Source organism: Anabrus simplex, chromosome 1, assembly GCF_040414725.1.
Source record: "Anabrus simplex isolate iqAnaSimp1 chromosome 1, ASM4041472v1, whole genome shotgun sequence".
Lineage (NCBI taxonomy): Eukaryota > Metazoa > Arthropoda > Insecta > Orthoptera > Tettigoniidae > Anabrus > Anabrus simplex.
In genome coordinates, this window is record NC_090265.1 from 1109449145 (window position 1) to 1109466240 (window position 17096).

The 17096-nt window shown below is 35.3% G+C and overlaps 1 protein-coding gene across 1 annotated transcript in view; it reads right to left on the reverse strand.

Moving 5' to 3' along the window:
* Positions 1–5945: 5945 nt before the first annotated feature.
* Srx (Sulfiredoxin) overlaps positions 5946–17096 on the reverse strand; it is a 28315-nt gene continuing 17164 nt past the window's right edge. Inside the window, exon 2 of the mRNA XM_067137323.2 lies at positions 5946–16787. Within this exon, the coding sequence (XP_066993424.2) occupies positions 16578–16787 (210 nt within the window). The 3' untranslated portion in view covers positions 5946–16577. The remainder of the gene's footprint in view (positions 16788–17096) is intronic.

Below are 17096 nucleotides of genomic sequence, written 5' to 3' on the forward strand. Positions count from 1 at the left end.
AGTTTGGAACCCTATTTTACATAGTATACTATGGTAGTTAAAATACATTTTCAGTTTTACAATGAAAAAGAATTCATGTATCTAATCGACGGAAAATGAAGTGGATGACGTTAATAAAATATTTGTAACAGCACGGCTTCTTAAACAAATGATACAGGGGTTTTGATAATGCAATGTTGCAATAATTCAAATGAGAGTTCAAGTCATGCCTTCTTCTTTCAAATGCAGCACATTCAAACAGTAGGTGATCCACCGTTTGTGAGGATCCGCAAACACACACGTAGCCATCAGGACGAATAATTCTGAATCGATGAAAATAGTAACCAAATTTGCCATGACCAGTCAAAAATTGAGTAATATCAAAGCTTGGCACCAACATGCTACTTTGTAGGCAGTTGAAAACCTCAGGGAAGAAGCCCAATGTTGTTCCATTGATGGATTACGTGCTTCTTTATGATTTTTTTTAGCGTAGCTAGGTGACGTTTTGTCATAAGAAATTTCCAAATTAGATGTAGCTGCTGCTTTTGCCAGATCAGCTTTCTCGTTTCCAGATATTGCACAATGACTGTGAATCCAGTCAAAACAGATGTGCAGACTTTGTTGAGCTGTGGTTCTAATAGCTACAGCTATTGGATTCAGATTATATTTATTATCGCATTCAGCGCAGCTTGCGAATCACTTTATTATTATTATTATTATTATTATTATTTATTTCTTATTGTTAGATTTGCACCATTCGATCGCAGACTTGATCGTGCGAAGTTCAGCCTGGAAAATAGAGCATGTGGAAGAGAGTTTGTACTGGGATGAGAACACCTCAGAATCATTTTCAAGAATAACAAAGGCACATCCAACTCTGTCCTGTTCATCTGTACTTGGTATGCGAGATCCATCTGTGTAAATAAAGCAGTCATGGGTAATTGAACAATTTTCATAAATGAAGTTTTTGAAGAGACGTGGGTGATCAGACTGTAGAAAATGACAAGGTTGCTCTAGAGTGGTATTCAGAATGGGCATTGGTGACACTTTGTTTTTCATAAAAAAAGTGAGTTCAGCTTTTGCTATCGCCATCAGAAATAGTGGCTCAATGCCTGCAATAAGAAGAGCTGCATCAGTAGAGGTGGTGCGGTAAGCAAGGGAAATACGAAGGGCAAATCCTCTCTGAATTTTCATCAATTTATGCTGAGCCCATTTCTTCTCAGTGTCATTTGAAAAGAGGAAACACAATACAATATCAGAGGTACAAACGCTGTATCATAAATAAGTACCTCTGAATTTAGTCCCCAAGAAGGTCTGCAGGCAATAGCTAAACCTTGCATAAACTTACTGCCTTTCTGTTGTAGTTTGTTGAAATGGCCCCTGAAGGTTAACTTCTTGTCAAGTACAACTCCCAGATAAAGAATGATTTTCAATAGTGATATTTTGTCCATTCATTTTAATATTAGGTTTTCTTAGTTTCCTTCTCCTTGTAACAAGCATGGCCTTCGTTTTCTGGGGATTAAATTGTACTTTATTATCACAACCGCAAGTAAATAAAAGGTCAAGAGACAAATTTGCTCTTACTCTCAGATCCTGCACATTAGCTGCTTTAATTAAAAGAAGAGCATCATCAGCGTAGGCTACAACTTTACAACCAACAGGAAGACGTAAAGTTAGAAGGTCATCGTATAAAATGTTCCAAAAACCAGGACTACAGCTAGATCCTTGTGGGCAACCCCTTTTCAGGAACTTTGAAGAAACTGCTGATCCGACTTGAAGTTTAACTTTCCGATTTTGGAAATAATATTGTATTAATTTATATAAATTTTTGGGACAGAGCTTCCTTTTCAATTGAGTTAGAACTTTTGGCCACCAGGCATTATCGAAAGCACTGGAGATATCCAGTAATATTAGGATAGCTACTTCATACATGGAGAAAACAGTCTTAGCCCGTTCTACTACGCTAAGAACAGCATCTTATGTCTATTTTTGTGGAGTAAATCCGTACTGGAATTGACTTAAGTGATTGTTGCTATATAAGTGGTACATGACCCGATCGAATATTAATTTCTCAAAAATCTTCCCCAGAGCTGGAAGAAGGCAAATAGGCCTGAAAGATTTGGCAGTAAACATTCTTGAAATAATGCTTTTAGGGATTATTTTAATAATTGCAATTTTCCAAGATGTAGGGATTATGTTGTTGTTATAATTGATTGAATTGAGTGATATATAGAAGTGAATGGAGTTATATAAAGGAATTGGAATGTATTAGGAAGATAGTTTCATTCCAGACATAATGAAGGATGCTAAATGGTAATATTCAGATTATGGATCAAATATGAGAAGCAAGTACATTGAGTGAGTAATACTTCGAGGGAATAACGTGAAACAAGGTATGCATGGCAAACCCAAATACCTATATTAGATGGTTTCTGCTATATCAAAATACAACTGTGTTGTAAGGAAATACTTATAGCAAATATCATACAGAGGTAATGCACGAACTGAAGGATGAAATGAGTCTGTAGCTATGTAGAATAACCCCGACGTCAGAGATAATATTGAGCTATCATATTTAAAATTGAGAGGAGTCACTTAGATTAACTTGTCATAGCAAATAAGGCTTCATGCAAAGTCAAACATGTAATGAGGATTTCAACAAGACTAATTAAGAACTATTTTAGTTAGTAATGAGGTTTAGATTATTTTTATTTTTGAAAGATACTGTATGATTTTACAAATACGTAAATATAGTAAGATTAGGATGGTAGGTGCCAAGATTACAGATGGCAATAGGGATTATTAACCTCAGCATGTCATTCAACAAATACGTCAAAGAAGATGCAATACACATAAAACAATTTAGATTATGTGACTTAAAAGAAAACATTTAAAGATGAACCAAGTGTATATTAATCAGTGGTATGATTGATTTTATTTCTTTTAAATTTGATTATTAATTAATTGATGTAAATGAATAACTTAATATTTTCATATGAAATGAGAATGTGAAACGAGATGTTAGCTCATGTCAGGATTGAAATTCAACTTCACTAAGCCAGCGCTGACTTAAAGGAAATGCAGACATAATGTTAATTTATTTTATGATTTATTGGTCAGATATCTGAAAAACTTACTTTCTCTTTTCTTCATAATTCAATTAATTTAATAAACTTATTATTGATTTTTAAATATCTAAGTAAGTGATTTATAGACAGTTATCGTAGGTTAACCTAGTTTTAAGTTGATTTTTGCGATTTATCATGGTATATACGGTGATGGAAAATGTGACAGGATGGACACGTTCATTCGGAGATGAATTATTTTCACACGTGGTCAATTTTCTCTTTGATTCATGTAAAGCTGAGTTATTTCTTGAAGATTTACCCTGAGATGTTAACGAACTACTGGAGAATTTTTTTGTGTGTCGTACCTGGATGCAGGATGGGCGCACTATGGACCTAAGTACACAAAGAAAAGAAGTGGCAAATGCAATAGTGATACGACTTTTGTGTCGCTGCTGATTCATTTTATGAGCTAAGAACCTTTTTGGTCATCTGCCCTATATATTCATGTGAGTGGAAATGTCTAAACCTGTGTTTTTCTAGTGTCTATGGAAATATATGTAGTAGGCTGATGATTAGGATTGGTACCATAGAACTGAGATAGGTGACTATTCCAAGATTTGATTAGAGTGAACACAGGAAAATGCACTGGAAAACGAACATCCAGCCCAACTTCGCCACAGAAAATAAAGGCTTTATCTACTTATAAGGGAGGTGTTTCAACATGCAGAACTTTGTTTCCAAAATAAGCTTTTTAAAAAATATATATATATTTGTTCGTGGCATCTACCTCTGCAGATCTTTTGCCACTACTTTCACCATATGATAGGAACCCGCATGTAAGTGTAATTGCGGAAGTGTAGAGTGTTGTATGTGAGGAAAGGAACGTTAAGGACGACACAAACACCCAGTCCTCAGGCCAGGGATATTAACCATTACAATTAATAACCCCTGACCCGGCCGGGAATCGAACCCGGGGCCGCCAGGTGACACGCAGACGCATTGCCCCCTACACCGCGGGGACGGATTCCGAAATAAGCTAATGAGATGTCAAGGAAAACAATAATGTCGGTCATTCGATAAAATTTTTTTGTTCAGGAGTTATAATGATGCACAATGTTGTTTGATAGAGCTAGTTGAGCTTGTGACTGCAGGACTGTGTGCAACTGCATTCTGATGTGTACATGAATTAAACTCTGCACTGAGTCAACATCTAATGAATTTTCTTGAGAACAAAAAAGAATACTCAGATTTATAAATTTGATTTTGTTGTATATAAGGTAGATCTATAAAACAGCTTTAAACGCTGTTGGTATTAGGATTATCATTGACCCATCTTTCAAGGTCTGTCTCTTTTCTGATTTTCTCATTTTTGACAGGGGTTTGTGAATGTGACAGATTTTTCCCTTACTACAATAGCTTTAAATAGGCTGCATGAGGAAGTAGGATGTGTTTGGGGTTTTACGTTTGGCAAAAATAAAGGTAATAAATTGTAATAACATTACCAAAATTCTAAAATCAATTGTGATGGAATGGAAGACAAATCATTTGCAGCTATGTTGTTCTTTATTAATAGACAAGTATGAGAATAGACTTGAAATGTTTTTTATGGATACTTTAAGAATATCAATGCTTACCCCACTTCAAACCATAGGAAACTTTGAACTCATCTGAATCATTTTATAGAATGAAACACTTGGTTGCTAGTTTCTTTGTAATATATATATATATGCCGGGCTGAGTGGCTCAGACGGTTAAGGCGCTGGCCTTCTGACCCCAACTTGGCAGGTTCGATCCTGGCTCAGTCCGGTGGTATTTGAAGGTGCTCAAATACGCCAGCCTCGTGTCGGTAGATTTACTGGCACGTAAAAGAACTCCTGCGGGACTAAATTCCGGCACCTCGGCGTCTCCGAAAACCGTAAAAGAGTAGTTAGTGGGACGTAAAACAAATAACATTATTATTATCTTTGTAATATTATGTAGCTGACCAGTTGAGTGGCTGCTACTAGTAAAGCTAGTGTCACACAACTTCTGTGTAACAAGGGCATATATTCCAACTCTTCATGCTTGAAACTCCTAATCAACTTAAAATTGAAATGAGTGGCTACCACCCTCACACTCAGTGACATCCAAACAGCCCACTCACTATCTCCTCCTCACTGAAACATCTTGTTATCTGTATAGTGAAAAAGTCTGCACTCTGCTATCAGGGGAGCTCAATATTTGTGACCATTTTACCTGCCTGCTATGGACATTCACTCTTAATAATTACTACTTGTAAATTATCTGTTAGCATATTCAGTACATATTGTTATAAATTAGGTTGCAAGTGTTTTTAATTAACAAACCACATATGATTCAGAAGACTCAAGGCAAAGAGACTTTATCATATAGACATATACTGAACTGGAATGAAGTTACATGCATTATTTGGACATTTGTAAAAGATAAATGTCCCTTGCACATTACTGCTCTTACCTCTGTATAGTACCTATTTCAATAGATGTTTTGCAGTAGAGGTCCACAGTAGGCATTGTCAATTGCATTTTTACAAGTAATTGAGTACTGAACAGCACTTTCTACCAATGGACTAGGTTTTCGTGGAAGGTAGTAGGTTAAAAGAAAGCAGCACCAAACAAAAGTCCTTCAGGTTTTCACAAGAAGAATTTTTTTTAACATCCATTAGTCAATTTCTTAAAATAATTTTCTTCATGAACTTTAATGTTATTATAGCAACATGAGTAAACTTTCTAACATATTGTCCCTTTATACCCTTACCAGTGATTTCATCACTAGGTAATAAAGGATTTTTAAAATTGTTTTTGCTGAATTGCTAGTTTAAAAAAGCCTGGGACTATAAAGGGAAAAACATCCTATATTCAAATATTGAAAATAACTCAATAAAAATATTACAAATATATTTAACATTTTCAAGCAAGGTATCAAATACACCACCAAAAATATTGCCATATATACAATCACCTCAATACAAAAATGTTACAGAAACCATGTTTATAATCTGTCCAGTCTTTTCCTCATAACTTAGTGCTGGTCAATTATGGCACTTTCTTAAATATGTTGTTAAACAATTTCCACTCCAATTCTAATGAGTGAATTGCAATCCACATATCTCTGGAGTAATTTATAAATCAATGTATTCTAAATTAGGGAATCACAGAGTTTTGAATGGCTTTCAATTTGTTTGTGATCACTTTAACCCAACTGGTTCTGCTATTTGGGAAATAGAGGGTTTGAACCCTACTGTTTGCAGTTCCAAAGATTTTCTATAGCTTTGCAATTTCACAAAGTTGTTGAAAGAAATGTGGAAGTAGATATTAATGTTGGTACTAATCAGCGGGAACAATAGGAGGGTATCTGCATATTCAAGGAGATGAGTAGCTACAATTATGAAGTGTGGGGCAAGAAAGCTTGAAAAAAAGTTTTTTATATATTTCTACATTGGAAATAATTGCACAGGAGACACCACCTCATTTCTTCTTAAAAACTAAATGTTTATGCAAGCAAGGAGTCTCGTAATTTTATGTGACTGTTGATAGCATGATCATGGCCATGGGACGTCTAGTTTTATGTGGCACCAGAACCACAATGATGTGACTTTTTCATTTCAAAAACCCCACATGCTTTGGCTGAGATTCTAACCAAAGTCACTTTGGTGACAGATTTCTATCAGTAAATACTAGAATCTTCTGTATGTCAAAGAACACTGAGCAAGTTGGCTATGCAGTTTGGGTCACATAGCCTGGGACTAAAAACATCCTGTATTAAAATATTGAAAATTATTCAATAAAAATATTACAAAAATATTTAACATAACATTTTCAAGCAAGGTATATCAAATACACCATCAAAAATATTGACAAATATACAATCACAATCAAGCTATGAGCTTGCATTTGGGAGATATACTCCACACGGCTTTACTTCTAAATTGACGTTTTGACCAATTTTGGCTCTGTCTGATGGTTATGCACTGAAACATAGACATCCAACCAATCCCAAGCTGTCATTCAATCGACTTATATTGGCAGAGTGCTATCTTGAAGCCTAGTTGCCGATTTCAAATTTACATTCACCACGTGGTTAATGTATCTCGCTCTGTATGGTAATTTTTTTTTTTTTTTGCTTTACGTCGCACCGACACAGATATGTCTTATGGCGACGATGGGACGGGAAAGGCCTAGGAAGTGGAAGGAAGCGGCCGTGGCCTTAATTAAGGTACAGCCCCGGCATTTGCCTGGCGTGAAAATGGGAAACCACGGAAAACCATCTTCAGGGTTGGCGACATTGGGGCTCGAACCCACGATCTCCCGATTACTGGATACTGGCCGCACTTAAGCGACTGCAGTTATCGAGCTCGGTGTATGGTATTCAGTACAGTTCGCAATCTTTTGCATTTTTCTTCAGTAATTTGTGTTTTTCATATTAGTCTTTATCTTTCTAGTATAGTAAAGTATAGTGTAATTTACAGTTTACCATAGCATAAGTTAGTACAATACAGGTTTAATAGTTCAGTGTATAAGAATATAACTGTAGTTTTATTTACGTCCGTGTATTGGTAAGTGTACTTCGTGCGTATTTAGCATGTCTCAGTGTAATTCGGAAAAAACGAATGGCAAGAAAGTGACTTTGAGATTAGTGGAGTGTTCCATTTGTAGGCCATAAGCTCCTTCCTGTGCCAGCCATTAGCGATGAGTGATGTGTTATTTCCTCATTCATTTTTTCTTAATATATTCTCTTTTTACTGTCGGATGTTGCTAGAAAGTATTGTTTTGTGAATTTGTTTTCAATCCAGATTCATTAGCTTTTCCGAGTACGGTAGAACACTTTACGAGGGCTGTTTACTGCAGTCGTATTTCATCAGCTGTTCTCGCTGCAGTAGCGCACTGGCAACAGAAGTAAGGTGATGCTCATTTGTTTTTTGAACCGTTAATGTAGAAGTAAAGCCGTGCGGAGTATAGTAGGTTTGAACACTACTGTTTGCAGCCCTGAAGATGGTTTTCTGAGTTTCCCATTTTCACACCAGGTAAATGCTTGGGCTCTAGCCCTGTCCTCTCCTATCATTGCCATAAGACCTGTCTGTGTCAGTGTGACATAAAGAAAAACAAAAAGTCCAAGAACATGCGACATAGGGAACGAAAGAAGAGTTGACACTGTCCACAATACCTGTCTCCATAAAACATCAGTGGGACATAACAACAGCTAGGTACCTAAAGGGCACAAATTCACTATAATTTTAGTGAATAACATAACTACCAAGAGTAATTTCAAGCCTTGGAAGAATAAAGTGATCAGAAAATAGTCTTAATCACGAAAGGCCCTCCAGAACATAACAATATGAAGGGTCAGGATAAAACAACAATTAACAAAGGTTATAATAATAATAATAATAATAATAATAATAATAATAATAATATTGTGAATGTGAGTTTAATGACCCTTCAATTCCTACAGATTTTAAATGATGCCAGAGTGCTGGAATCTCACAATGAAAAATGTTCTTTAACATGCTATTAATCTGCTGATTTAGGTCTCTTGTATGTATCCATTCCTAATTCAAACCAATTTTGCACCCATGAACATATTTATATGTTGAGCACATGCTATGCAATAAGTCCAATGAAGATTGCACAAGGAAGCTGAGGAAGAGGAGCCTAATACAAATAAATGTAAACAATTTTTGACTTAGTTTGAGGTTTCATGGTCACTTATCATGACTTGTGATGGAACCCTGGGAAGATACTAAAAGTGCTAATTTTCCAAACTTGGAAGGAGATTGTGGTAAATAATGACTTGACACATGCTAGGACTCATTTTCCTAGAATATCTATATCAGAGGTGCTCACGATGGACTTTTCATCCTGCGGGCACACACCATATAAGTGAATGGGCGAGCGATCAGTGTGTGCACTTCAGCAGTAGCAATGTTGCAGTTACGTCACAGGCTGCGACAGTCAATGAAAGATGAACGTTCATTTGAGGATTTTTATTTTTTATTTCCAGTGGACAGAAATCCAAGTAAGTTTCAATGTACCTTTCACTGTAAGAAATTGGTTATTTTTGTTTTGTTTAAGTATACTGACTAGATACAATAAAGAGTTTACCGGTACCTCAAAATATTTTGTACTCTTACAAAATTAATTACAATTTTCACAATTTTAAGCGAGGTATGCTTTAGAAATATTCCTAATATAATAAGGAGTAAAGCATATAAGCTGTGGTTTCTTGCAAGAGTTTAAATGATCTGATAAACTCATCAACAATCCAATCACGTTTACCAGGAATAAATGTAATTATTTCGTTTATTTGAAGACATACTGTGTATCAACTTGTTATTGCACTTACAGTATTGATGTACTTTGATAGTAAATATCTGTGTCTTCAATGGTGATGAAACTCGCTCGCTATTTAGAGACTAGATATTAACAATGGATGTCTGATAAGTTTTAAATACTATTTTCGGAAACTCGGCGAACAAGGAAAGTCACACTGCATTACAACACTGCAAAATCAAGTATTCAACTTGTTGATGTAGGTAAACATATTGTGTTTTAACAAATAAATAACAGTAATTTTACTTTTCTTAGTGGAAATACTGTCATTCCCATCAAAGAAATTGTAAATCATAGCTTGCACGCTTCAACCCCATATATTTGTACACTAACATGAAACTTATAACCTGTCAGTTTTCTATGAATGTGTAAATATAGGAAATTAAAACCATGCCTATTAATAATGAGCACAGTATAAATCAAACTGGAAAATTTTTAAAGGTTGATTCTTCTTGCAAAGAGTGCAACAGGCTTTGGCAGCCGGCACAATTCCTATCCTTGCCGCTAGAGGGGGGCTTCATTCATTCCATTCCTGACCCGGTCGAATGACTGGAAACAGACTGTGGATTTTCATTTTCATTCTTCTTGCAATTATAGTCATTTTTTAAAATACTCTACTCCAATCAACATTTCATGGAATGGTGCAAGGAGAGCTTCATAGTCAAAATTGAACAGCACTGCTCCTGTCCTGTGCCGAGTGTGTTCACTCTCTTTCTTGACTGTGACATAAGCTTGGTACGTAAACTGCCCGGCTGCACTGAGCTAGCCTCAACAGGTGCCCAGCTGAGCAACTCTGACCTATATACATATATAAAATATTGTCTTCTAGTCTATACTGTTTGAATATTAACCTCATACTGCATTTAAGGCTGTCGTCCAGGTGGCAGATTCTCTATCGTCTACCTAATCTTTTTTTTAAATTATTTCAAAGAAAATTTATTTCTTTTCATAAATTATTCCAATCCTTAATTTCTCTTCCTATAAATAAATATTTGCCTCAATTTTCCCTTTTGAATTCCAACTTTTTCATATGGCTTTTATAATGGAGAGGGGAAAAATGACCAATACTGGGTTCCATTCATTTTTGTTACAGCATTGCAGGAAAATGGCTTGGGGGAGTTTCATAAAGCTAGGTAAGTTGAGGGTAGGGACTATTATAATCTTAGCTACTCTTTCAGTGATGGTGTGTTCAAGGGAAATGGGTTGAGAGGAAGGCCTGAAATAGAACAAAGAAAGAAAGAAGAAAAAACACTATCTCCCTATATATTAGTGTCATCAAAATTATATGTATTACTGGCTATAGTAAATGTTATTTTTCATCATATATCTCCTGTACATATTTTTTCATACAACAAGTAAGTGATTTTCCAGTCAATGACATATACTACAGCTTATATGATATAATTTGAAATGATTCTTTAAACATAAATTTTGGTTTTAGAATTGCAGGACTACATCTTCACCACCTACAATACTGACATTAAAGTGTATTAACAATCCTATACTTCCATAGTGGTTTAATGTCACACTAACACATCAAAGGATTTCGGCAACGCAAGGATGGAAAAGAGCTAGGGATGATAAAATTCCCTGGATTAAATACTACTAGCACAACTACTTAAGATGATCCTTTGGCAAAGCTGTACTACTACTGAAGACATGAGAGAAACATAGAATAGTATGATTATTACAATACACCAATATAATACAATTTATGACAACTTTCACTTGGTGAAGTTAAATATAGGAATGGATAACAAGTGACAGAGTCACGTATAGAAAGAAAGGTACTTGAATAGGAGCACATATCAGGATGTGCCTTATTAATAATGGAATAAGCTGACAAGATAAGAGTTTGAAATGAGATATTAAAAGTTTTACAATGTTTGGTACGACAGTGGTCATGTTCAACTGGAGTCCTGCTGTGAAGTATTTATGACCGGCACTATGACACTATACCTTTTATAGTGTGTTAAAAGTTTAGTGTTTGAATTGCTCGCTTGCTGTTTGTATGATTCCTTGTATGGAGGAGTGTAGTGAAAGGGGGAAGTGCGAAGCCTGACTTGCAAAAGTTAAACACAGTACCTCCTTATGCATACGTCTTGTATGTTGTTTATGATAATTTGACCGTTTGATTTAAAGTGAAAAATGGGAATGTCAATAATAAACATAGTAGGGAAGTAGATGAGTAAAAGTTAATTTTTACATCACATGGAAGCAGAAATGGGAAAGAAACCCAAGTGGTGATAAAGATAACTTGCTCAGCTCTACTACACATATCCAGTAGCTTCATCAGTATTGCACGAGGTACTTTCTTACCTTTATAGTCATTCCAAAGAGATTGTACTTATCCTGCAATATCCATCACTACTAGGAACACTCTTAAACACGTGTATTTTCAAGTGATCCTGTTGGATATCTTTTCAGTAAATGCATAGATGTACTTTCCCCCAAAGAGATTGAGGCTTATAGATGATAATTTTAAGAATCATTTGTTTTGTTAAGTAAATGGCAAATTATATGAATTGCTGAAATTCACTTACTAAAATAAAAAGGATGGGAAAAAATCATTTTGAAAGTTTAAAGCTATCATGTTTAGTCTCACCAACTGACGATAGCCAAAATGTCTTCATGCTTTAAAAAAAAATTCTTCCCTTGTAAACTTATTTTTGATCCATCAAAAAAAAAAAAAAAAAAAAAAAAAAAAAAATTGGAGCCAATGATTTCCTTAAGATTGGCATAAAACTGAACCGTAATTTTACTGATTAATTGTTGAAAAAATAATGTGTAATTGTATGAGTAAAATACAGTACTTCAAGTAACTGTAATCAAGCCCTTCTTATTTTTTTCTTGTACTTTTCCCATCTCTGAAAATAAACTCACAAAATGTGGTGGTACTAGTAAAGGAATATCAACATTTGGATCTGACCAAAACTCACCAAGCAGAAATTGAGCTGCAGGATATAATGTATGTGTAAAACAATTCTATTTTCCTTTCGAAAGAGATATCAATGAATATTTAATTTTCCCAACTGTATTGTAAGTTACTCGGAATAAATTTTCAACGTATTAGGTTGTGTTCAGTACCTATAATACATACTGAAGAGATGTTAACGTACACAACAAAAATGGCCAACCGGACACCTGTGAATAGACCATCTGACATTAAATCTGAAGGTTGTTTCGATCAATTTTAACTTTAAGGGCTCTTTTTATAACCATTTAAATTTAAAATAAAATAAAATAAAAATCAATAAGCTACAAACCCAGATTATAAATATAATATATTCGTTTCAAAACTACCTGCATAAGCAGAAATGTTTTGGGAAGAAGAAGAAGAAGGTATTTGTTTCAAAAACAAACAAAACCATTCAATGTAAATAAACAAAACCTGTACTTATATAAGTTTTTCTATTAACTTTTTTGTCCCTATAAGTTTTAGAAACCTACACTTTTTCAATGTGGGCCAACTGGAAGAATTAACTTTTAAAGATGGTGTTGACAATGACATTGTTTTGGTTGGTTACTTACACTGAATGGTTTTATTTGTTTTTGAAACAAATCTTGGATGAAGCTGTTCCAAAAAGGACTTCAGATCATTCCATACAAGATTATGAAGTTTATGTCAGACAAGCAAGAGAAAGGACAAATCGCAGAATGAAAAAGCGTTTGTTGACTCAATCCATGCGCCTCTGACAATGAACAGCTTATAAATCTCAAATACAACACGACAGATTACGAGGTAAACAATTTCATATATACTTATATACCCCACAACACTCATTCTTACAAGGTTTTTTCCTCTAAAATATCTCCCTCCTTACTAAATTTCTTCTTGTTTCAGACTCATTTCAACAGTCTAACTTCAAAGCTCTTCAACTACGGTTGTTTCAAAAGTTTCCCCCGACAAACATATTTTCAGAAAATCTTTTATATTCTCAATTTTATCTTCAAGATCAACAAGCATACACATCTCCAGCATAAAGAAGACCCCTTACGCTGATTTTAACCGTTACTTGGACATTGACTTGTTGGAAATTTTAACCCAACATGAATGAACATTTTATTTCATCATCATAATCATTACAGGTGTTTTAACTGTCGTGCCATTTTTTGTCAAATCTTTTAGCTGAAGATTTTCCATAATCGGAATGAAACATATTCTATTTTGTATACACCTAGAAATTAAGCTGGATTATGTCATGTAAACAATAAACTAGTTATAGGAAATTGACAAGTATTGGAAGGTGGGAATCTCCTTATAACTTAACCTTAGTTCTGACAATGAATCCGAATGGCAATACAGCAGAGTCTCATTAATCTGAACTAATTTGTACCGGAGTCTGTTCAGATTACGAAATTTTCGGATTAACCAGAAAATATTTTCTATTAATAATGTTATTGTTTTACGTCCCACTAACTACTTTTACGGTTTCCGGAGACACCTTGGTGCTGGGATTTTCTTCTGCAGGAGTTCTTTTATGTGCCAGAAACCTTCAAATACAACCGGACTGAGCCAGGATCGAACCTGCCAAGTTGGGGTCAGAAGGCCAGTGCCTCAACCGTCTGAGGAAAATAGTTTCTACAATACAGTACAGCACATACTGTAATTTGAAATATCCATTCTTTAGCAGTTTACTGGGCAGCAGAGGCATGGGAGGGTGTCAGTGAGCAGTTCACGAGGAAAACGTGGAAGAAATTGTGGCAGAGTCTCGCATTCATCGAGAGTCCAGTGGAAGCGTCTGCAAATGTCAAATCTCCTTGAAATTGTTCAACAACTTCCTGGGTGTGAGGAAGCCAATGAAAATGACATTAGCGAGTGGATGGAAGCTGACCGTCATCAATTACAAACAGACCAAGAAATTGTAGCTATGGTGGAGAAGTAATCTGGAGTTGATGAGGAACAGAGTGACGACGAAGAAGACCGCAATGAACAACTAGTGTCACATTCAGATGCTGCGGCCACCTTAGAACTTGTCATACGCTACATCGAGCAACACTCCGCGCTGCTACACCCACTGATGTGATGTTTATGAGATGCTGGTTTAATACTGCATCTTCGAGTAGGTTCCAATTACTACGGCAAAAGAAACGAACAGACTTTGTAAAGATAAACAACCAGTGATTGATGGTTTATGATGTGTAATTATGTTTACATTACGTTATTCTAGTAAAATATGACTAATAAAATGCAAGTAAATCTTCATTCTATAATATGCTCTTTCATTTCAATGAGGAGAAATTTTTAAAAAAATTGAATATTTCAGTTTGGATTAACCAGACTTTTGGATTAACGGTGTTTGGATTAATGGGACTGTAGTGTACTTGTCGCTACAACGATGGTCAAAGTGGTTTTAATCTGTTAGTCCACAGCGGATGAACTCTCAATGAATATGGAATTCGCAATATGCAAGAGTCGAGCAATCTGTGAGAAGCATTACTTACAGTTACACTGTCATGCTACTAGTGTCATTAGATGGGGAAATTCACAGAACACTCCTCCATAGTTCTCCAAGAAAAAGACTGAAAATTTGTTGCAATTGTTAAAGAAAACTTGTTCATCACTTTTAAATTTATATATAAAGCCAACACAATCAGAGGAGACTACAAAGAATATTATGGAATGTAAGATGCGTGACATAGGTTCTATGAATGTAGATGACAATGGTGTGCTACTTCTGGACTCTTGAATGGAGTCTGGAGACTACATGGCATGTGTTCTTTCAGACAAGATAATAGAGATCAAACGCATGCCCGGGTAAACCATGTCATTCATACAGCCATTGGACATCTATGGTTTCCGGCAATGGAAGTCTTTTATTTGAAGAATGTCAGACACAATCTTCTTACAGGATGAAGAGTTTGTCATACATGTTTGCAACATTATCTGTTTGCAGTTGTTAGTGTACAACCACCTATCATCTCTGTGCTGCTGACCCACATGATGATATACAGTAGTGTGCCTGCCAGGGCTATGCTACTTTCGATGCATTGCTTGAGTGCTCAAAATGTGTAAATATGTCAATCTTACGATGTAGCAGATGTTTCAAAGATGTGCTTCCAACACTTCTTTAAACATTAACATTACTGTGAACAGTATGAGCCCTAACAATTAACAAGAAGTTATCATCAAATTCATCTAGTAAAATACCATATAAATTCCTAATCCTTATTTGGGATTCTTATGTGATAAGTTGTATGCCAAAACCCATCCTAATACAAGCATAAATGCACCTTAATCAGTTTACTTAGACTCTTTCCCATTACATATATTTATCAATTATTGCTCCTTCTTTTACTTTTCTCTTTTCATTTGTATTTGTACATGTTATTTCATTTATCTTCTTAAGCATAATAGTTGGGAACGGTGACAAATCACAAATGACTACAAAACTTGCTAATTTTACAAAACTTCTCAAAGAGTCACCGACTTTCTCATAATGATGTAACAATAGGGAAGTACCATGCTGAATGTCTGCAAGTCAAGACTCACACTTTCCCTTACCCCTCCCACTAAACTCTTTTGCAAGAAGAGTCCTGTAATTAGTAGGTAAGCGATTCAAACACTGAACTTTTAACATGCTGTAACAGGAATGTTAGCAAAACATTATTTCACAGTGGGACTTAAGTTAAAATTGACCTCAATCATACCAAGTCTCGTAAAAATCAGTGTTGTACCTCAGACCCTCCTCTTGTAAGATACATTGGCTATTACAAACAAGTCAACCTGGATGATATTTCTAGTGCATATTCATTTTTATCTAAAAAAACTCAACACCCACTTATTGACACAGTAAATGATATGTTCAGGTTAAAAAAGCCAGTTGTTAAAGTGACAAAGTAATTAAGGAATGTAAATTCAAGACTCGAAAAAAGCCCTTTAAGGATTATTGGGAAGCAGAGACATGCTACAAAACTCTTGAATTCTAGGGAGGCAAGACTGTCTGACACCTCATCTGGACTAAAATTCTCCCTACACCCTGATGTTCAGTTTTTCAATACTATAAACTAACAAGTTAACGAGTTAAATATTCCTCTATGGAATGGTACATAAACAAGCATAACAGGAAGTCAAGAATTACTTGTAAATTGAAAGCAGAATAACATGTATTGGAGTGGAAAGTAATTGTCCAGTCGCTATTAATATCAGTCAACCCATGAATAAGAAATCAAACCATTGGCTTTATACAAGATCTGGTGTGGAAGCTCCCAGGTAACTTCTGAGATCTGTAATAGTAGAAGCTACAAGCTTGGCTCTGATGGTTTTTCGGCCCAATCTCTTATGAGCCATGTAACGATGACATCCACCAAAAGAATAGTAGTAATCTCCATCTTGCCTTCCCTTTATCCATAGTACATCTATCGGAGGTACACTAAGACATTTCTCCGGGTCCTGGTGACAAAAAAAATTAGGTTAATTTTGTAAAAACATTTATAATTATAAGACATATTTATCACTCTCAACTCATAAGTCAACACAAATGTGCTTTTAGAAACATTTTTCTGGCAGTTTTGATAATTCTGCATAAGTGTTGCTTTCATTCAGTGAGTCAAGTTTTGTGAAACCTTCCATTCATTGTAATAAACTAACAGTAAACTTTGAAAACTGAGGAAAGAGAACAATTGTCTCAAAGGTTTTCAGCCATGAGTTCAGAAACCTTATAATTTCAATGGGTCATCTGTTCATTGGTCTATATGTGAC